Here is a 22,579-nt window from a genome sequence, read left to right on the forward strand (position 1 = left end):
TGTTTGAGCTAGGGAGAGATACAGGAGAGAGGGTTTCCTGTATTTGTGCTAGGGAGAGATACAGGAGAAAGATTTGCCTGTGTTTGTGCTAGGGAGAGATGCAGGGGAGAGGGTTGCCTGTGTTTGTGCTAGGGAGAGATACAGGAGAGAGGGTTGCCTGTGTTTGTGCTAGGGAGAGATACAGGAGAGAGGGTTGCCTGTGTTTGTTCTAGGGAGAGATACAGGAGAAAGGTTTGTCTGTATTTGTGCTAGGGAGAGATACAGGAGAAATATTTGCCTGTGTTTGTGCTAGGGAGAGATACAGGAGAGAGGGTTGCCTGTGTTTGTGCTAGGGAAAGATACAGGAGAAAGGTTTGCCTGTGTTTGTGCTAGGGAGAGATACAGGAGAAAGGTTTGCCTGTGTTTGTGCTAGGGAGAGATACAGGAGAGAGGGTTTCCTGTGTTTGTTCTAGGGAGAGATACAGGAGAAAGATTTGCCTGTGTTTGTTCTAGGGAGAGATACAGAAGAGAGGGTTGCCTGTGTTTGTGTTAGGGAGAGATACAGGAGAGAGGGTTGCCTGTGTTTGTGCTAGGGAGAGATACAGGAGAGAGGGTTTCCTGTGTTTGTGCTAGGGAGAGATACAGGAGAAAGGTTTGTCTGTATTTGTGCTAGGGAGAGATACAGGAGAAAGATTTGCCTGTGTTTGTTCTAGGGAGAGATACAGAAGAGAGGGTTGCCTGTGTTTGTTCTAGGGAGATATACAGGAGAGAGGGTTGCCTGTGTTTGTGCTAGGGAGAGATACAGGAGAGAGGGTTTCCTGTGTTTGTGCTAGGGAGAGATACAGGAGAGAGGGTTGCCTGTGTTTGAGCTAGGGAGAGATACAGGAGAGAGGGTTTCCTGTATTTGTGCTAGGGAGAGATACAGGAGAAAGATTTGCCTGTGTTTGTTCTAGGGAGAGATACAGGAGAGAGGGTTTCCTGTGTTTGTGCTAGGGAGAGATACAGGAGAAAGGTTTGCCTGTGTTTGTGCTAGGGAGAGATACAAGAGAGAGGGTTGCCTGTGTTTGTTCTAGGGAGAGATACAGGAGAGAGGATTGCCTGTGTTTGTTCTAGGGAGAGATACAGGAGAGAGGGTTTCCTGTGTTTGTTCTAGGGAGAGATACAGGAGAGAGGGTTTCCTGTGTTTGTTCTAGGGAGAGATACAGGAGAGAGGGTTTCCTGTGTTTGTGCTAGGGAGAGATACAGGAGAAAGGTTTGCCTGTGTTTGTGCTAGGGAGAGATACAGGAGAGCGGTTGTTTCTGTATGTGTTGTATGTAGGTTAGCATACCCCTCAAAAAGAAGACACCCATTTCAAATACTTCAATAAATTATTACATGTAATTCTAGTCATTCATTTAAGTAACAGTCATGGTGTAACCAACATGATGAACACGCAGTACCAAAACACAGCAGCTTTTAATGATATCAGTAGTTGTACTGTAAAATTAATAAAGGCTCCTATCTCTTTCCATTCAGTATGCCTTTTTCCACTCACACTGTCTCTCCCCATTCCTTATGCCTTTCACCACTCCCTACACTATCTCTCTCCATTCCTTATGTCTTTCTCCACTCCCTACACTATCTCTCTCCATTCCTTATGCCTTCTCCACTCCCTACACTATCTCTCTCCATTCCTTATGCCTTCTCCACTCCCTACACTATCTCTCTCCATTCATTATGCCTTCTCCACTCCCTACACTATCTCTCTCCATTCCTTATGCCTTCTCCACTCCCTACACTATCTCTCTCCATTCCTTATGCCTTCTCCACTCCCTACACTATCTCTCTCCATTCCTTATGCCTTCTCCACTCCCTACACTATCTCTCTCCATTCCTTATGCCTTCTCCACTCCCTACACTATCTCTCTCCATTCCTTATGCCTTCTCCACTCCCTACACTATCTCTCTCCATTCATTATGCCTTCTCACCTCCTTACACTAGACATCACACAGTGTCTGGAGCTCTGAAGCTTTGTTGACTATAGACCTTACTGTAATACTGTCAACACTTTTAAGTTTCATAATTTCCTTGTTTCCCTGAGGGAATTCTCTCTTCTCGCAGTTTTTATTGGGTAGAGAGAGAAAGTCGACTCTATTCATTATAAATATACAGTGTTGGCCAAGCCTTTTGTTTGCCTCTGCATTTCAACAATTTGCTTTATTATAAACCTGCGGTTTGGCTGCCTCCCCCATAGCGTTAATTATAGGGGATCTGCAATGCAGCCTCAAACGAGCTAACCATTGAAGCAAAATACATTCAGCAGGAAATACTGGGATTTGTAGTATTTTTGATGCTGTAGCATTCCTTTCTTCTGTTGTGGAAGAGACATCTGAGCTCGCCTCCAGGAGCCAAAGAACACACAGAGGGAAAGAGTCTCAAAGCGCTGTAAATGAAATGCACAAGAACTGAGAGTCTGATTCAAAGCATGCTTCTGAACAATGGTTACTTTCTCATGTTGTCACACTGAATACACTTCCACATCAAAAACTTTCCTTCTAAAATAGATCCTTAGTAATACATATGTTATTCTTGAATCAACAACTGACTTGTAAGCATCAGGTCCATTTAGCTGTTGATGGCATGTGAGTATTATTGATGGAGGTTTCCCTGCTCAACACTCATCAGGGGTTTTCTCTCAGTCCTGTGAATTCACAGCACAGGCTTTTCAACCCCAAGACTCTCTGCCCAGAACAATCAGAACAGGACTTGAGCTTCATGACTTTCAGTCCAGCTTACAGAGGTCTTTAATTCAACTGTCTCCAATAGATGGGATCCACCATCAGCCCAATGTGCTTCTCTAACAGCACACACTCATAAATATGTTCCCTGTAGAGCATGTAGCTAGATCCGGAGGAGGGCTGTGGAAGCCTGCAGTTCCTTTGGAATCAGCATACATGTCCAGGCCTTTTGGTGCTGTTAAGAGTGCACTCTTCCAGGAGTTGTAAGAGAAATCACCCCAGGGTGTGCTGTATGCATGGTGGGAAATATGTAATGAGCATCGTTCATCAATGTTAATGAAAAGAATTGCATGGTAAGCCAGTGTTGTTGGTACACTCATAACTAATCTTTTTTTCCAAATAAATATAGTCAGCATGTGATAAAAAAAAAGAAGGTTTTCCAAAAGAATGTTTATAATGCTATATAAATAGTTTGGTTTTAAGTCCATTGCATATGTTTTTGATATGGAGATTGTAGGTTTTGAATAAATACTCTGATTGGTGGCGTGATATCAGTGTATTTGTAAGAGGAAGCTCACAGATATGGTTCTCCATTCGTCTTTGGCTATTACAGTTTGGCCTTGGCCTTAAAAAGCAGGAAACTGTCAAATGTCATGTCAAACCAGCCAGTGTAAAGAGACACAAGATTACAGTCTAAAACATTTCCCTCTCTTTCTTCCTTGTCTCTGTCCCCCCCCTCCCCCCCCCCCCCCCAGGGAGGGAAGATCCCGGTGAGATGGACAGCCCCTGAGGCCATTGCCTACAGAAAGTTCACCTCAGCCAGCGACGTGTGGAGCTACGGCATCGTCATGTGGGAGGTGATGTCATTTGGCGAGCGGCCGTACTGGGACATGAGCAACCAGGATGTGAGTATTATTCAACTTCCTTGCAGTATTAACAGATACAGTGCTTTCAGAAAGTATTCATACCCCTTTCCTTATTCCACATTTTGTTGTGTTACAGCCTGAATTTAAAATGTATTAAATATTTGTTTTTTTCTCACCAATCTACACACAATACCACATAATGACAAAGTGAAAGCATGTTTTTTTACACTTTTGCAGATTTATTGAAAATGACATACAGAAATATCTAATTTACATAAGTATTCACACCCCTGAGTCTATACATGTGTAGTGATTACAGCTGCTATTCTTTCTGGGTAAGTCTCTAATAGCTTTGCACATTATTCTTTTAACAATTCTTCAATCTCTGTCAAGTTGGTTCTTGATCATTGCTTGACAGCCATTTTAAAGTCTTGCCATAGATTTTCAAGACGATTTAAGTCAAAACTGTAACTAAGCCACTCAGGAACATTCAATGTCATCTTGGTAAGCAACTCCAGTGTATATTTGGCCTTGTGTTTTAGGTTATTGTCCTGCTGAAAGGTGAATTTGTCTCCCAGTGTCTGTTTCAAAGCAGACTGAAACAGGTTTTCCTCTAGGATTTTTCCTGTACTTAGCTTCAGTCCGTTTCTTTTTATGTCAAAAAAACCCTGTCCTTGCCGATGACAAGCATACCCATAACATGATGCAGCCACCACCATGCTTGAAAATATGAAGAGTAGTACTCAGTGATGTGTTTTTGGATTTGCCCCAAACATAACGCTTTGTATTCAGGACATAGTACATTTCTTTGTCACATTTTTTGCAGTTTTACTTTGGTGCCTTATTGCAAACAAGACAGGCTTCCTTCTTTTAACTCTGTCATTTATGTTAGTATTGTGGAGTAACTGCAATACTGTTGATCAACCCTCAGTTTTCTCCTATCACAGCCTATTAAACTCTAATTGTTTAAATGGTGAAATCCCTGAGCAGTTTCCTTCTTCTCCAAAAACGGAGTTTGGAAGGACACGTGTATTTGTAGTGACTGGGTGTATTGATACACCATCCAAAGTGTAATTAATAACTTCACCATGCTCAAAGGGATATTCAATAACTGCATTTTTTTTGTTGCCATATTCTATGTGAAGCATTGGAAAACCTCCCTGGTCTTTGTGGTTGAATTTGTGATTGAAATTCACTGCTTGACTGAGGGACTTACAGATAATTGTATGTGTGGGATACAGAGACGTGGTAGTCATTCAAAAATCATGTTAAACACTATTATTGCACACAGAGTGAGTACATTGTAAAAATGTATAAAAATAATCATTCGACTTTGACATCATGGGGTTTTGTGTGTAGGCCAGTGACACAACATCTCAATTTATTACATTTTTCATTCAGGTTGTAACACAACAAAATGTGGAAAAAGTCAAGGGGTGTGAATTCTTTCTGAGTGCACTGTATGTGACTGCATAAAAAAATTGAGAATACCATGATACAGGGCTCATTATTTCATTTAAGGATGTCATTATGTATGTCTGCTAATGAGCTTTTGTCTGTATTGACACTGGGTTTCATATTCATACTCGTTTTATGTCAAACTAACACTTAACACTGGTCTCCTCAAATCTGCATCACAAATATTACACTGCTGAATTGTTGTGGATCTGTCTGTCTGCCAGACTCAGTAGTTATGTGCGGTTTTTATTCAGAGCCCATGTAGTGGCACTGCAGTCTCCACCAGTGCAGCACTCTGTAAATCCTTGGAGTAACCCACCTAGAGATGCTGGAGGATTATAGGTAAAGAAGATTATTGTTGAAAGCACCGCTTCCCATTTGCAACAGTCCTACCTCAGATACTAACGAGATCTCCCGTAGTGAATTCCCAGACAGCAACTCTCTCGCCTGCCACTCTCCTGCAATCAAGGTTGAATAGTCAGGGGCGGGGGAAGATTTCTTAACAAGTTCATTAAATTCCCACTCTCTCCTTTTTTTCTATTTTACAAGCAATCAGGCCCCAGCCCCCACAAGGAAGCTGGCTCCTGCCGGTTTCTATAGCAAAGCTGTCTCTTCTTTTATGCTGTGGTGATTGACGGCTGTCTGGAGAGACCACCCTCTCTCTGATAAAGAGAAATCAGGGAACGGAGATATAGCAAAATCCCTTCAGACCGTCCTGTTTTTGAAAGCAATTATCAGCTGTGGTATCTGTTGTTCTGCCTGAAGTTCAGCTGCAACACAGAGACCAGGGAAAATCTGCTGAGGATCGTATGGATAGAGAAAATAGATTCATCATATGGGATATTACTGTAAACTTTGATTGACAGATTTGGATGTAGAGTGAAGATACCTGGGTCACAGAGTGCAAATTTCTGTGAAGTTGATCAAAACTTTGCACATTGTATTCTTTCTCCTCCTTACAGCAAGTGTTTACACAAACACAAAGCTAGGTCTTATACAAGCAGTGACAAGCTGTAAGGAAGCTTAAATTGGATATGATGGTATCTTTGGAAGTGTGCCAATGAAATCCTATTAGACCTGGCATCCACTGCTCTGTTATGGTGTGCTGCAGCCTCCAATCTGGAAGCAGTTCAGTTGCAGGTGTCTTGAAACATACAGCACATCAAAAACCTTTGTCAATTGGTTATGAACTCTTCCATTGTTTAGAACCACAATGGACATTTTCCATATTAGATTTGTGTTTCATATGTATGTTTCGCTGCCAAACAATGTGTTCAAACCAACCCCTTTGTCCGTCCCTGTAGTCTAGGTTCTCAGGGTGTCCTTTTGATTCTCAGTCTCCCAGTGTAGTCTACTATGTCCCTCTCTTTTTCCTTCCTTTCCTCTCTTTAAATGTGACATCTCTTTCTCCTCTCCTCCTGGGACAGGTGATCAATGCCATAGAGCAGGACTACCGTCTGCCCCCTCCCATGGACTGCCCCACAGCACTACACCAGCTGATGCTGGACTGCTGGCAGAAAGACAGAAACGCCCGGCCCAAATTCCCTGACATCGTCAATACGCTGGACAAGATGATGCGCAACCCTACCAGCCTCAAAGCTGTGGCCACCATCACTGCAGTGTACGTCTGTAAAAACTGGTTTGACTCTCAACAGAACACATACAGCACCTTCATAGCACACAAACCATATTACTGAAACACTTGTCCCAGGTTTCCCCTCTCCTGTACCACATCCCTTCACTGTTTCATCTCTCTCCTCTCTTTTTCTCCACAGGCCTTCTCAGCCCCTGCTGGGCCGCTCCATTCCAGACTTCACCACCTTCACCTCTGTGGAGGACTGGCTAGGTGCCATCAAGATGGGCCAGTACAGAGACACCTTTCTGGGGTCCGGCTTCACCTCCTTACCCCTGGTGGCTCAGATCACCTCTGAGTAAGTCCTGACGTTGTCATATCCCACCTAATTTCCCCATCTTATCAGGAGTCACCAAACAGTAAAACCCTCCAATCACTATCCACTGTAGCAATAGAATATTTGATCTGCCCTTGATCAGGTAGATGGTTCTCAATATTACTTTTTTGAGAAGTGTTACACTAGCAGTCATGGAATACACACACCTGCCTGCACACATGCACACACACGCAAACGGGCGCACGCAACACACTCATTTGTCACAGATTACAGAAGGTCTCAGAAGTATTATCCCCCTATAATTAGATTTGCACTCTTCTAGATGTAGCGTAATGGGGCAGGCTGGAATGAATTTTCAATCAGGTTCACTGAGACAGCCAACCAGACACACAGGCCATTGCAGTCACACATCCACCTTCAAAAAGCTGTCTCAGAATAATGGGAATCATGCTCCTGGCTCAGACACAGGAATAATCCCTTCAGTAAATGTCCATAGGAGCTCAGGACTGTCATGCTTCAAATCCACCAGGCATTCAGAGCTCTGGATAGGTCTACGTCGCCAAGGTCTTACTAATCACTTTGATTTGATAGTGGCACGAATACAAATTATTTAAAGTAGGACAAATGATTGGCTTTCCTTTGGTTGTTTGCAGGTTAGCGTTTTTTTGTCATGAATCTTGTTCTGGAGGCAGCTCTGCAGTGGTCATTAGCTGGCACAGTCACAAAGTCATAATGTCTGATTTTAACCCTAGCCACACTGCTAACCCTAATGCCTAACCCTAATTTTAAATTCAGACCAAAAAGGACATTTTTGTTTTCATGAATTTTTACAATATAGTACATTTTGACTTTGCAGCTGGCTCATCTAAGGAGAAATCGCTCAGTTCTGGCTTCATGACAAGGCACATAACAATAAATGTCAACCTGCTGGTTGTTCAGACTGATGAAATAGATGGCCTTGAGGTTGTTGTTGTCCATTTGACTGCTACTGTACAAGTCAGCAACAATTCCCAGCAGTCCTCAACCAATTGTGTCCATTCTGGGCTTACCATTGTAAATAGAACAGTGTATTACCATATGAATGGGAACAGTAAAAATATATTGTGCTTATCTCTAGCAGGGAGTGTATCTGGCACATTGTTTACTATGCTGGAAACCATCCCTGCATGTTTGTATTTCTGCTCTGCCTCAAGCAGACAAAATATTGTACCATTGTCTTTGTGCATGGTGTGATTGTTTGTCTATGTATTAGTACACGCACAATGACAATATCCATAGCCCAATAATTCCATCCAAGAGAAAACACACAGACATGAGGTACTGTACTGTGAACACCTCCATCTCTCAGCCTTGTTGTTGACACTGTTCGTCCTGTTTGTCAGAGACCTGTTGAGGATAGGAGTGACCCTGGCCGGCCATCAGAAGAAGATCCTGAGCAGTGTCCAGTCTATGAGGGACCAGATGGCCCAGTCCCCCAACTCCATGGCCTGACTACAGGGGGGGCACCACCACCACCAGGGAACCCATAGTAGAACTCCTGATGACCCTAAAGAATACACCAGGGTGGAGACACTAGCCTTGATCTAACAACAACATTCACGCCCCCAACACACACTTTCTCAAGACCAGAGGGAAAGATACCTGCCCTCTAGTCTACTGAAGGTACAAAGGGATAGAAGAGAAGATTCTGCCTCAGAACAACTTCACTGGTTCAATCACGGCAGTCTATCAAGTTGGCTTATTTTTTGCTGAAGAATAGAGCAAGTGGAAATGCAAGGGCGTTTGTTTGCTTGCCGTGACAGATGGTCTTGAAGTGCTAAAAATAAAATATAAAAAACCTGTGCTACTTAATGTGAGGATCAAAGGGATGACTTAGCCAAAGAACAGCATCAAACGGTGTCACCCAAATTTAAAAAAAGATACAAAAAATATATTAAAATCAAAACAAGTAGATTGACTTCTTATTTAAATGAATCTTCATATTGAAGATGATTTGTAAATACTATATGGATATTAATTTGATGCTTGCATTTTTTGCAACAACAACAGCTAGTTTCACCTGAATAGTTTAGGATTGTTGTAGTCATGAAGGGTTATTTTCTATGGAGGCACTTGGAAGTTCTTCCCAATTGGAGGCAGATCCATGGGGTAAAGACTGACATGACTGATTCTCTCTAAAGGATTCACTGTTTATATATACATATAAGATATCTCTTTGTAATGTTTTAGACTTTCAGAGACCAGATTGACATTGAACCCATACAACTGCAAGAGTCAGTAAGTGTCTAGTGTTGTTCATCGAATACCCAGGGTAAGAAATAATGTTACAGGGACAGTGAAAGTTATATGAAATCTGAAAGTTGTATTGACAGTCTCAAGTGCTTCGTGCTTTCACCACACTACTACCCCAGAACGTTATCTACCATTTCCCGTTCCTTTTCAAACATGACAACAGAACATCTTTCCCAGCTTGACATGTTGGGTTGACCATGCTGTGTTGATTCTGGGCCACTCGAGGCGCGTTAAAGAACTGTGTCAAAAGCATGTTGTAAGTCAGTGAAGGTTGTTTTTATTATGACAGAGAGAGTGGGAATATAAGTAATAGGTATGGACTTTGTAAAGCTACCTTTTAATTAACACAGGTGACTTCCTCCCACGCCAAGCCATTAAGTGGCAGGAATGAGGTTCAAAACGTCTGGGGGAATACTGATCGTTACAGACAGGTCATTCTCCTATCAGATTCTGACATTTCATTGCCTTGTACTTCCTCTCCTTTTTTAATTACGTTGATATCTACTAACGATAGACATCTATTTGCAATCAGCTCATAATGATATGTGGTGATGATGGGGGCTGTTGAAACAATGCAGGTTAATAGCTTGAAGTGGGTGGCTGTGTTCTCCTGGGGACCTAGACGCTGGAACTGAAGCATCAAATTCATTACCCAGCTTAAATATGACGGATTACAGGGTAACAAGTGGGAGCCTTCTAACATCTTACCTTTGAAAAAGTGTCTACTGTTCATTTGTGTGCATATTTGCTCAGCAGGCCTTAGACTGCATGTGAAGCTATGTACAGAGTAACTGCCATCTCCATTACAAATCATTGTCTCTCTAACTACTATCACAGTAGGAGCTGTCTTCAGCAGTGTCATGGTAACCCCTCACAGTTAGTTATTGGTGGCAACAAAGACTTATTATTGAGCAGAGCAGACTATACTGTATGTCAGGGCCCATCAGGTTAAGTGTTACACAAACACTTTGGCCAAATTTGTCTCAACAGTACCTAATGCATAACATAATACAGAGAGTGTTGTATCACCAGCATTCAAGCAAAGACTTTGAAGACGAAAGTGTCATTATGGAATATTAAGTCTTTCTAAATTAGACATCTGTTCATTCTGTGGGGACACATAAAAAGTTGCTGTCCTTATTCAAGTTTTCCTTTTTATAATAGTAATTTGGTAGCTGTTGGACGTTAGTGTTCAGCTTCACTCCACTGATTCGGGTAATAGACTGGTAGAATTGGAAAAAGTGTTGTTATTTTGAAGATGAAAGCTGGGAGAAGTTGGAGAACTTGCACTGAATGTGAAAGTAGTCTGACATTGTGAGGTCTCTTATCTGTGTTCTGCATTTAAAGTGCCTTTCTGTAATTCAGACAGTCTCGTTAAAAGTCAAGATCCAACAGCAAATGCAGACACTCCCAGACTCATTGAGGCAAACTTAGAGATTCCTGTAAGTGGACTCATTCCTTATTAAAGTGGACATACTTTATGGTGGTATTGCTGACTTTCTAGACGTTTAATTGTCACATTGACTTCACCTCCCCTTGTAATTGTGCCACTTTAAGTAATTCACCAGCAGATAAGAAACCTCCTAGCCCAAACCCTAACTTGAAATCTCCCTTGCTCTCCTATACTCCTGCCACTTAAACAAACTTGTCTCCCAGGATATTGCTCTTTTGGAGTGTTGTGAGAAAATGTTCTCAGATTTTTCTTTTTGTTTGTCTGTTTTCAAAATCAGTATTTATCTACATTTTGAGGAATGTGATTTCCAGCTCGTCAAAAAAAGTAGATTGCTTGGATCAAGACACAGCTTTTCACTAAATTTTCAGAGTACGCCAATGTGAAACGGCCCCTTTCCACTTTCAAAGACATCTGACTGGTGGCTCTTTCTCCAGCCATGTCTCTGGACTGAGACTGGAAAGCCACAACATAGCAGCATGAGAACGGACACACTCATCCAACCTACTGTAAATAAGACTTGACACAACCAGGAGGGATCTTTTCATTTGTTTGGGGGTGTCATTGTACAGTTACAAATTTGTTTATTGTGCTGAGTATGTCAGAGTTTGTAGTTGTAACTTTCTGAGAAGAAATATTGTATTAAATGCACTCAATAAAGACAAATCAATCAAGCCAGTCCATGTATTCCCCTGGAAGGTCATCAGTTTGCGTGAGATATTGTAAGTTGTGGAGAACAAGTGAACAGTGTGAATGCAGTTGAAAATACAAGCCTGTGTTAACATGCCTTTGAAAAAACATTACGTTGAGAAGTTAGAATACAACTTTTGCCTTTTATGTTTCAATAAACCCCTTTGTGAAGTATTGCTGATGCTGACACCCTCAGCATCAAGTGTGTGGGAGCAATAGAGGTCCTGAAATGACTTTACGCTTCAGTATCCAACATAGGGTAATAAACAATGGCCAAATGCAATAAGAAAACCACATTATTTGAAGTTTCATATCACACATTTGACATGGGATTTTAAGAGGGATGGAATGAGAGTGTAGGGACCCACAGATGTAATCTTGCTGTATGTGGAATGCCTGTTTTAATGTATCACGAACCGAGGCAGGATTTCAAACTTGGCATATTTCTTGTCTCAAATGGGACTGAATGTATATGTTTCTTCAACAACAGCACAAAGACACAGGATGCAAAAAAATGTTTTTACGTTCAATTTTACCCATTGTTTCAATATTAGGTTGGTGCTTGAATATTCTCCTGAACTAAAAGCCTTTGGAACATACAAAACAAAATACATCATCTTTATAACTGTATATTATAGTATGACTCCTTCTAGGAACATGCTGCCCCCTCAGCTCTGCCCACCCACTTCAATTAAACAAGGTACTTAATCAAAGTAATCCCATTAAAGGACAGCATGCTGGGATATCGGCCCTAATCAACATGGCACGTTATATTTCACATGGAATCCCCAGCGTCAGGACTTACAAGAGAGGTTACACTTCACTGTAATTGCATTTCTACAACTACACCCATTGTCAATTATCCCATTCTAATGACTATTCATAGTCATAATTATCTTGTTGCTATAGTTTCTGTGGCACAAATCCATTTAATGTGAATTGATATGCTAACTTTAATCACTTCATATGAAAATGCTGGCTAATCATTTACCGGTGAAGGAGCCATTATACATGAATTAGGTAACCACTTTTAAAACAACATTCAAGGTGGGCAAATGGCTGTTTCTCTAATCTGTCCTTAGAACTCCTGCAGGGGAATTTCAGTACACAGTTAATTGACAAACCCCTAACTATTGCTTTTTAATTGCATGTCTTTATTACTGTCTTTTAACTTCACAATCAATATTTCAAGTAATTACCAGCAACAGGAACCAGAGAGTTAGTTCAAGCAATAAGGGAGAGAGCAGCGTGCTATGATTATTCTACTGGAGGACACATCCTTGAGAACTGGTTATTTTTTTTAATTTTATTTATTTTACCGTTATTTTACCAGGTAAGTTGACTGAGAACACATTCTCATTTACAGCAACGACCTGGGGAATAGTTTCAGGGGAGAGGAGGGGGATGAATGAGCCAATTGTAAGCTGGGGATGATTAGACAGCCATGATGGTATGAGTGCCAGATTGGGAATTTAGCCAGGACACCAGGGTTAACACCCCTACTCTTACGATAAGTGCAATGGGATCTTTAATGACCTCAGAGAGTCAGGACACCCATTTAACGTCCCATCCGAAAGACAGCACCCTACACAGGGCAGTGCCCCAGGGCACAATCACTGCCCTGGGGCATTGGGATATTTTTTAGACCAGAGGAAAGAGTGCCTCCTACTGGCCCTCCAATACCACTTCCAGCAGCATCTGGTCCCCCATCCAGGGACTGACCAGGACCAACCCTGCTTAGCATCAGAAGCAAGCCAGCAGTTGGATGCAGGGTGGTATGCTGCCGGCGTTATATTCAAAAGGATTATTCAGTTGTCCATTAGCTAACTGTTGCTAACAAAATCCTCTTGACAATGATTGGTTATATGATGGGGGCCACAATGTTATATTGTAGACCTTGAATACAAAATTACACTATTGAAATGACCTCGCAACATACAATGGACCTGTCATCCAACAGATTGGATGTGTGGTTCTTCACTGCAATAGATGGTGCTGATTGGACAGTTACCCTAACCATATGATCTAGACCAGGGTTAGGGTTAGGGTTACGGTTATGGTTAGGGTAAGGGTTGAGCCATGGTGTGGACATGAAGGTAGGGTTAGGGTTGCTGTAGGGTAAGGGTTAGGGTTAGGGTTGAAGCTAGGGTTAGGATTGAACTAGGATGAGGCTAGCTTCATGTCCACACCTAACTCTAATTCATAAGCATACATAGGTTTAAATGTGCATTATAGCATAATACTGCAACCTACCATGCAGTTCTTCCCTTAGACAGCCCAATGTGTGCACAGCAGAAATAACCAGTTTTCTCAAATATACTGAATTTGATCTCCAGCCTTCCAAGCAGGAAAAGCTGAAATCTGGAAATTCAGAGAGACAGATACCATACATATTTTGTCATAGTGGGTGAGTGTATGTTAATGTGCCATTAGCTTCTGTTTACCCATGAAGTGTCCATTATGACACATTGCGTTTACATTTTAATTTAATCATTAAATGTACTGGGCTTTTATTACATTTTTTACTTGAGCTCACGTGGCTGCATAGCAGAAACATTAAAAAATAACATCAATGAAGCAGCCAAAACGATGTACCAGAGGCAACCCTGCGTCTCCCTATGTGCTGTCATTCCTATAATCTTAACTAATCTATCTCAAACCAGATCTTCCAGGAAAGAGGAGCAGTAGTAGAATGTCATGTCTGCAACCAGAATTAATCAATCAACTTAACTCTCTGATAAATTTAGCTGTCAAACCGGCTGAGTAAATATCAAATGTTGTTGTGTATACAAAATATGCAACATACTGTAAAATCTGAGATCTCCATACATTTCACACAACAGTATTTAACTAACTGTACAATAATTAATGTTTTAGTGGTGCTCTAGAATTGGTGGTGATTGAGGATGTTGAGGTGTGTGCGGTAACAGTTCCTGTGAGTGAATGAGTATGCTGAGTATATAAAAGAACATGACATGTAATGCCCTTTCAGAATGGGCCAATAATATGAACCCATACACTAAATGGTCTTCATATGATATGTATGATGTCGTGCCTGTGGTTGAACCCTCCTGTTTAAGATGTTAATAGCCTCCCTAAAAAATTGTCAAGCTTGGTGAAGCATGCTTATATGTCACACACAGCAAGAGCTGGAGCAGGGTATCTTTTTAAAAAAAGAGCTAAGGAAATAGATGACTGTACTGTATTTAGTAAATGCATTTTCCTAGGCAATATACATAAAAAGACACATGGACCACTTTAATAATATGTCATAAAATGAGGTGCAATGGAGTGCAGAGAGAGAGAAATAGGGGGCGAGAGAGAGGGGGGAAGGATTATGGGTAAGGTTGATGAAATCCCCAGAGAGGGAGTTAAATTCAGGAAACTCACAGCACCACACAGCTCCCCCTCTTCCATGATCCCTGAGCTCCTCTCCCGTCATGCTCTGCATTATTCAGGATCCGTGGCCAGACAGTGATTTAATAGGACGATATGTTTTGCACTCCATACTGAAATTCCTAGAGATGGGAGAGACTCCTTCCAGTGGTCACGGAAGACTAAAACCACTGGCAGAAAAAAGCCAGTGGTGCCTATGTTGGAATATTGTGGGGAAATTATCATTTATATTTTATTTAGTCTAGTCCGCAGCTTTTCTGGAAGTAGACTGGCCCCATTTTACACAGCAATAGGCCTCCTGTCTATAGAAGACTGGGCTTCGAGGCCATTTTATCTCTGTGTTTAACTCTGCGTTAAAAATTGCCCATCACTGCTATTATATCTTTGTTGAGTTTAAGTAATACGTTTAATTAATTTCTCTCAATAGGCTTTACTGTGGATCAGTGGCGGTCAGTGCCGTTTAAGATGAAGGAGGACGATCATTTTTTTATGACCATGGCCTTATTTCTATTACAGTATATTGGATGACTGTCATTCATTTTCCATTCACCCAGCTCAATGTAACACTGAGAGTGTCGTGTCTGTGACTATCATTAAATGTGAAGATTGTTATTTTATCAAATCAATTCTCTATGTGTAATTATTATTACATGATTAAACTTATCATGTAAACTTTAATTAATTAGGAAGTCGGGGCACCACGGGAAAATGTTTATAGTCTCTATTTCCCGAACCGACTCTTCAGATATTTTCATATCTTATCGATTAGTCTTCTATTAATGTATCATTATTACCTCAGTGTCACGTCCTGACCAGTAAAAGGGGTTATTTGTTATTGTAGTTTGGTCAGGGCATGGCAGGGGGTGTTTGTTTTATGTGTTTCGGGTTTTTTGGTTTATGTTCTATGTTAGTATATTTCTATGTTTATTCTAGTGTGTCTAGTTCTATGTTTAGGTTTCTTGGGTTGATCTTCAATTGGAGGCAGCTGTTCCTCGTTGCCTCTAATTGAAGGTCCTATTTAGTAGGGGTGGTTTTTCCTGTGTTTTGTGGGTGGTTATTTTCTGTTTCGTGAGTATTACCTGACAGAACTGTTTGGCTGTCGTTTTTATTATTTTGTTTAAGTGTTCACCAGAAATAAATACATGATGAGCACTATCCACACTGCGCCTTGGTCTACTCTTTCAGACGGCCGTTACAGAACCACCCACCTTCAACGGACCAAGCAGCGTGGTATGGAGGAGCAGAGGATTCAGGACTCCTGGACTTGGGAAGAAATACTGGACGGAAAGGGACCCTGGAGACAGGCTGGAGAATACCGCCGCCCGCCGGAGGAGATAGAGGCAGCGAAGGCAGAACGGCGTTTCTGGGAGGATCGGCTGGCACGGCAAGAGGAGGAGAGGCAGCCCCAAGATTTTTTTGGGGGGGCACACGGGACGGTCGGCGGAGCCGAGGATGGAACCACAGCCAGTTGAGGTGAAGTTGGAGGTGAGCAAAGGGAGCGAAGCAGAGACAGTGAAGGAGTTGATGGGGAGATTGGAGGAGAGAGCTATGAGAGAGCTGCTGTGTTGGTGCATGAGGCACGACATTCGCCCTATGGAGCGTGTCCTCGAATTGATGTCACCTGACTCAGCTCTCCATACTCGTCCTGAGGTGCGTGCTAGCCGTCTGGTGAAGACTGTGCCAGCCCCACGCACCAGGCCTCCTGTGCGCCTCCCCAGCCCTGCACGTCTTGTGCCAGCTTGGCGCTCCAGACCTCCAGTGCGCCTCCACAGCCCGGTGAGTCCTGCGCCCGCTCCACGCACGGTTTCCCCAGTTCGCCTGGAGAACCCAGTGCGGCCTGCGCCAACTCCCCGTGCTTACCGTGGCGAGCATTTGACTGGTCAAGCCCCGTGCTATAGGGTGATGCGCACGGAGTCGAGGCCGAGCATCCACAGGCCGGTGTGCTCGGGGCCAGCGTCCCACATTTGCCTTGGGGAAGCGGGCACCCAGCCAGTACGGGTGCTGCCAGTCCTGCGCTCGAGACCGCCAGTGCGCCTCCACGGCCCAGTGTATCCGGTGCCTGCTCCCAGTGCCAGGCCTCCTGCATGTCTCTCCAGCCAGGTGAGTCCTGTGCCTGCTCCCAGAGCCAGGCCTCTTGCATGTCTCTCCAGCCGGGTGAGTCCTGTGCCTGCTCCCAGAGCCAGGCCTCCTGCATGTCTCTCCAGCCAGGTGAGTCCTGTGCCTGCTCCTAGAGCCAGGTCTCCTGCAAGTCTCCCCAGCCTGGTGAGTCCTGTGCCTGCTCCTAGAGCCAGGCCTCCTGCATGTCTCCCCAGCCTGGTGCGTCCTGCGCCAGAGCCGCCCGCCTGTCCGGAGCTGCCAGAGCCGCCCGCCAGTCCGGCGCTGCCAGAGCCGCCCGCCTGTCCGGCGCAGCCAGAGCCGCCCGCCTGCCGCCCGCCTGTCCGGCGTCGGCGGAGAGGGACCCCGCTCTAGAGGTGCCACCAAAGTGAGGTGAGCCAGTGGTGGAGCGGGGTCTGCGTCCTGCTCCTGAGCCACCTCCGTAGGGGGGAGGATTGGGAAGGGGGGGTGTAGCACAAGAACTGTTGTTGACGGTGGCAACCCCCCCTTCCCTCCCTTTATTTGAGGTTAATTTTGTGTTTTTTGTTTGAGGTGCATACGGGGTCTGCACCTTTGGGGGGGGGGGGGGGGGGGGGGGGGGGGGGGGGGGGGGGGGGGGGGGGGGGGGGGGGGGGGGGGGGGGGGGGGGGGGGGGGGGGGGGGTACTGTCACGTCCTGACCAGTAAAGGGGGTTATTTGTTATTGAAGTTTGGTCAGGGCGTGGCAGGGGGTGTTTGTTTTATGTGTTTCGGGGTTTTTGGTTTATGTTCTATGTTAGTATATTTCTATGTTTATTCTAGTGTGTCTATTTCTATGTTTAAGTTTCTTGGGTTGACCTTCAATTGGAGGCAGCTGTTCCTCGTTGCCTCTAATTGAAGGTCCTATTTAGTAGGGGTGGTTTTTCCTGTGTTTTGTGGGTGGTTATTTTCTGTTTCGTGAGTATTACCTGACAGAACTGTTTGGCTGTCGTTTTTATTATTTTGTTTAAGTGTTCACCAGAAATAAATACATGATGAGCACTATCCACACTGCACCTTGGTCTACTCTTTCAGACGGCGGTTACACTCAGTCTCATTTATGAATGTCGCAAACCCTTGGATATCTGCACGAACCCTAGTCTCCATAATGAATCTGTGATATAGAAATTGGCTTAATTATTTATTTACTAACCAACTAAACAAGTCACAGAAATACATGAACAAATAATATAGTTATTGGTTACTAACACAATGCATTGATAAGTCCCTAGTGGGCTAAACCGATATGACGGCTTGGTAGACAATGGAAAACGGTGGGGACAGATAAAGAGTGGGAAAGACAAAATGGATTCACTACACACAGTTGATAATTATATTCATTGAAATGCTAATGCTTATTCGAAAATAATTGCAATGTATATATTTATGTCCGTATGTCATTTTTGTCTTCTCTGTTGGAATCGCCGGTCCATCTGCTGGAGAGTCAGTTCATCAGAGAGTCTCTGGTTAACCTCTATGGGCTATGTGGGACGCAAGCGTCCCACCCCTGGTACACCCTATCAACAACAGGTGAAATATCAAGAGCGCCAAATTTGAAAACAATTAAATGTCATAATTCAAATTTCTCAAACATACAACTATCTTACACCCTTTGAAAGATAAACATCTCCTTAATCTAACCACGTTGTCCGATTTCAAAAAGGCTTTACGGCGAAAGCATAAAATTAGATTATGTTAGGACAGTACATTGAAAATAGCTGTGTGTAATGTTTTGTCAATGCAAAGACACGCGTCACCAAAAGCAGAAAACCAGCTAAAATTATGCACTAACCTTTGACAATCTCCATCAGATGACACTCCTAGGACATTATGTTAGAACAAAAAATGCATGTATTGTCAATCAAGTTCATATTTATATCCAAAAACAGCATTTTACTATGGCGTTGATGTTGAGGAAATATTTTCCCTCCAATACCGCCAGTCAATCAGCACAACAAATTAAATAATTACTATTCAAAAACATTGGTAAAATATTATATTGTCATTCAAAGAATTATAGATTTACAACTCTTGAACGCAACCGCATTGCCAGATTTAAAAATAACCTTACTGGGAAATCACACTTTGCAATAATCTGAGCACTGCGCCCAGAAAAATACGCTTTGCGATACAGACTAACCGCCATGTTGGAGAGATCTAAAATCAAAAATACTATGTAAATAATCCATTACCTTTGATTCTCTTCATCAGATGTCACTTCCAGGAATCCCAGGTCCATAACAAATGTAGTTTTGTTCGAAAAAGCTCATAATTTATGTCCAAAAAGCTCTGTGTTGTTAGCACATGAACTACGCCCGCCGAACTTGTCTTCATGAAAGAGGGGAAAAAATATATTTACGTTCGTTCAAACATGTCAAACGTTGTATAGCATAAATCATTAGGGCCTTTTTCAACCAGAACATGAATAATATTCAAGGCGGACGATTGCATTCTCTTTTAAAATGTATTGGAACGAGAGTACCCAACATGAACTCGCACGCCAGAGTCTTATCGGCCACCACCGTTCCAAGGCTCTTGTTCGGTCAGTTCTCACAGTAGAAGACTCAAACCACTTTGTAAAGACTGGTGATATCTAGTGGAAGCCATAGGAAGTGCTCAACGATTAATAAGCCCCTGTGTGTTTCAATGGCAGAGGCTTAAAGGTAATTCAACACATCAGGTATCCACTTCCTGTCAGAATTTGTCTCAGGGTTTTGACTGCCATATGAGTTCTGTTATACTTACAGACACCATTCAAACAGTTTTAGAAAATTCTGAGTGTTTTCTATCCAAACCTGAACAATAATATGCATATCCTAGCTTCTGAGTTGGTGTAGGAGGCAGTTAAAAATGGGCACATATTATTTTCAAAATTCTCAATACTGCCCCCTAGCCCCAACAGGTTTTAACTTCCCCAGAAGTCACAATGTAGGGGGGGGTTTTCCTGTGGTTGTAGCTTTCTCAGCGGCTCTGGATAGTGTCTGTTGTAATGCCTACATCAGGCGTACAGATGGTTGTTGCATAGAATAGATGCTTCTGCGGTTGTCAATATTCTCGTGCTAGACTTACGTAATTTCCAGCTGCAGACTAGTAATTCTACGTCTAGGATTTGCTCTTATTATGTAGTAATCGATAGTCTCAGAGTTTAACCATTTCCAGCCAACACTACATGCTGTCTGGTCTCCTGGGCCTAAAGAGTGGTAGCCATTTCAACGTGGGGACTGTCCTGGGGACTGTCCTGGCGCTGTTTGACTTCAGTTTGTAGATTTCTTGACCATTCCAACATGTAGCGACAGCTCCATATTTTCTGGTCTAATGTAAATTTAGTCTGGAGTGGGTTTTATACACTTCTGAGAAAAGGGCGGTTCATGACGCCGATGTAATGTCTATGCTGACGTGGGCGTTGCCACTAATTTGGTTAAAAGCTTCATATGGAAACCCATACTCTCATTTAGAAGGCTAACATCACATTTAATCTTTTCACAAATAGCTTCATATGTACTCATATACATATACATCAACCCCATAATTGAGAAGTGGACACAACCAAAGACACAGTAATGTGTGTTTCCTGTCCTTCATGAGATCACCAAATTAAACGAACTCGACATGACTGTCCCATAAGTGTCCACGGACCACTCCCACATTCTCAAAAATATAAATATTTTTAAATTATTCAAAGGTTTGATGTCCAAGGGTCTCTCTGTGTTCCACAATTTACATTCCAATCTCGAACACTACAGAGCATAAAGGCAGCGTATTTTATGACTGCCATAAAACAGCCTACTTCCCGCTCTCCCCCTCTATGAGAGAGAGCATGCTGTAGAGCTGACCCACTGCAACCTGATCCTTCAGATCATCACAGGAGAGTTATGACAATAGATTTAGCCTACCGTATGATACCCTAATTTCCATATGCCCATCATGAGGTTGCTACAATCTAGCTAGTCTATGAATGAAAGTTTACAACTTAGGTGCATAGGTCGAGATAATTTTTTGTAATCAAGGTGAGAGACAGTGACACATTCAGTATTGCCTTGCACACTCTTGCTTGCATCTAGCTGATCTAGGGTGTAATCCTTAGTCCAATAATTGCAAATGATAGTTTCTATTGAACAGATTCAGGTATGTTTATCCGTGTTTCATTCCGTTTGCTTCCGTTTAAGAAATGTTTTTCATAACCCGGCTGGGGATCTGGGCATCTAAAGCTCTGTCTTTCCTGGGGTGCCCAGTCCTGGCCCTGGTGGTCTGCCATCAAATCAAATCAAATCAAATGTATTTATATAGCCCTTCTTACATCAGCTGATATCTCAAAGTGCTGTACAGAAACCCAGCTTAAAACCCCAAACAGCAAGCAATGCAGGTGTAGAAGCACAGTGGATAGGAAAAACTCCCTAGAAAGGTCAAAACCTAGGAAGAAACCTAGAGGAACCAGGCTATGAGGGGTGGCCAGTCCTCTTCTGGCTGTGCCGGGTGGAGATTATAACAGCACATGGCCAAGATGTTCAAATGTTCATAAATGACCAGCATGGTCAAATAATAATATTCACAGTTGTCGAGGGTGTAACAAGTCAGCACCTCAAGAGTAAATGTCAGTTGGCTTTTCATAGCCGATCATTGAGAGTATCTCTACCGCTCCTGCTGTCTCTAGAGAGTTGAAAACAGCAGGTCTGGGACTGCTAGCACGTCCGGTGAACAGGTCAGGGTTCCATAGCCGCAGGCAGAACAGTTGAAACTGGAGCAGCAGCACGGCCAGGTGGACTGGGGACAGCAAGGAGTCATCATGTCAGGTAGTCCTGAGGCATGGTCCTAGGGCTCAGGTCCTCCGAGAGAGAGAAAGAGAGAATTAGAGAGAGCATACTTAACCTCTATGGGCTAGGTGGGACGTTAGCGTCCCACTCTATTCAACAGCCAGTGGAATCGCGTGGCGCGAAATACAAATACCTCAAAAATGCTATAACTTCAATTTCTCAAACATATGACTATTTTACACTATTTGGAAGATAAGACTCTCGTTAATCCAACCACATTGTCCGATTTCAAAAAGGCTTTACAGCGAAAGCAAAACATTACATTATGTCAGGAGAGTACCCAAACAAAAATAATCACACAGCCATTTTCAAAGCAAGCATATATGTCACAAAAACCCAAACCACAGCTAAATGCAGCACTAACCTTTGATGATCTTCATCAGATGACACTCCTAGGACATTATGTTATACAATACATGCATGTTTTGTTCAATCAAGTTCATATTTATATAAAAAAACAGCTTTTTACATTAGCATGTGATGATCAGAACTAGCATACCCACCAAAAACTTCCGGTGAATTTACTAAATTACTCATGATAAACGTTGACAAAATACATAACAATTATTTTGAGAATTATAGATAAAGAACTACTTTATGCAATCGCTATGTCAGATTTTAAAATAGCTTTTCGGTGAAAGCACATTTTGCAATATTCTGAGTACATACAGGCTAGCTATTCAGACACCCACCAACTTCGGGGCTCACTAAACTCAGAATTACTATTAGAACATTTTTATTACCTTTGCTGTTCTTCGTCAGAATGCACTCCCAGGACTTCTACTTCAACAACAAATGTTGTTTTGGTTCCAAATAATCCATAGTTATATCCAAATACCTCCGTTTTGTTTGTGCGTTCAGGTCACTATCCAAAGGGTAACGCGCGAGTGCATTTCG

General features: G+C 42.7%; 1 protein-coding gene across 1 annotated transcript in view; it reads left to right on the forward strand.

Annotated features, from left to right (window-relative positions):
- LOC115158359 (ephrin type-B receptor 1) overlaps window positions 1-11,352 on the forward strand; it is a 203,742-nt gene extending 192,390 nt beyond the window's left edge. Inside the window, exons 13-16 of the mRNA XM_029707199.1 lie at window positions 3,454-3,603; window positions 6,450-6,643; window positions 6,798-6,953; window positions 8,315-11,352. Coding sequence (XP_029563059.1) covers window positions 3,454-3,603; window positions 6,450-6,643; window positions 6,798-6,953; window positions 8,315-8,423 — 609 coding nt within the window. The 3' untranslated portion in view covers window positions 8,424-11,352. The remainder of the gene's footprint in view (window positions 1-3,453; window positions 3,604-6,449; window positions 6,644-6,797; window positions 6,954-8,314) is intronic.
- The last annotated feature ends 11,227 nt before the right edge of the window (window positions 11,353-22,579 follow it).

This window comes from Salmo trutta, chromosome 22, assembly GCF_901001165.1.
Source record: "Salmo trutta chromosome 22, fSalTru1.1, whole genome shotgun sequence".
NCBI lineage: Eukaryota > Metazoa > Chordata > Actinopteri > Salmoniformes > Salmonidae > Salmo > Salmo trutta.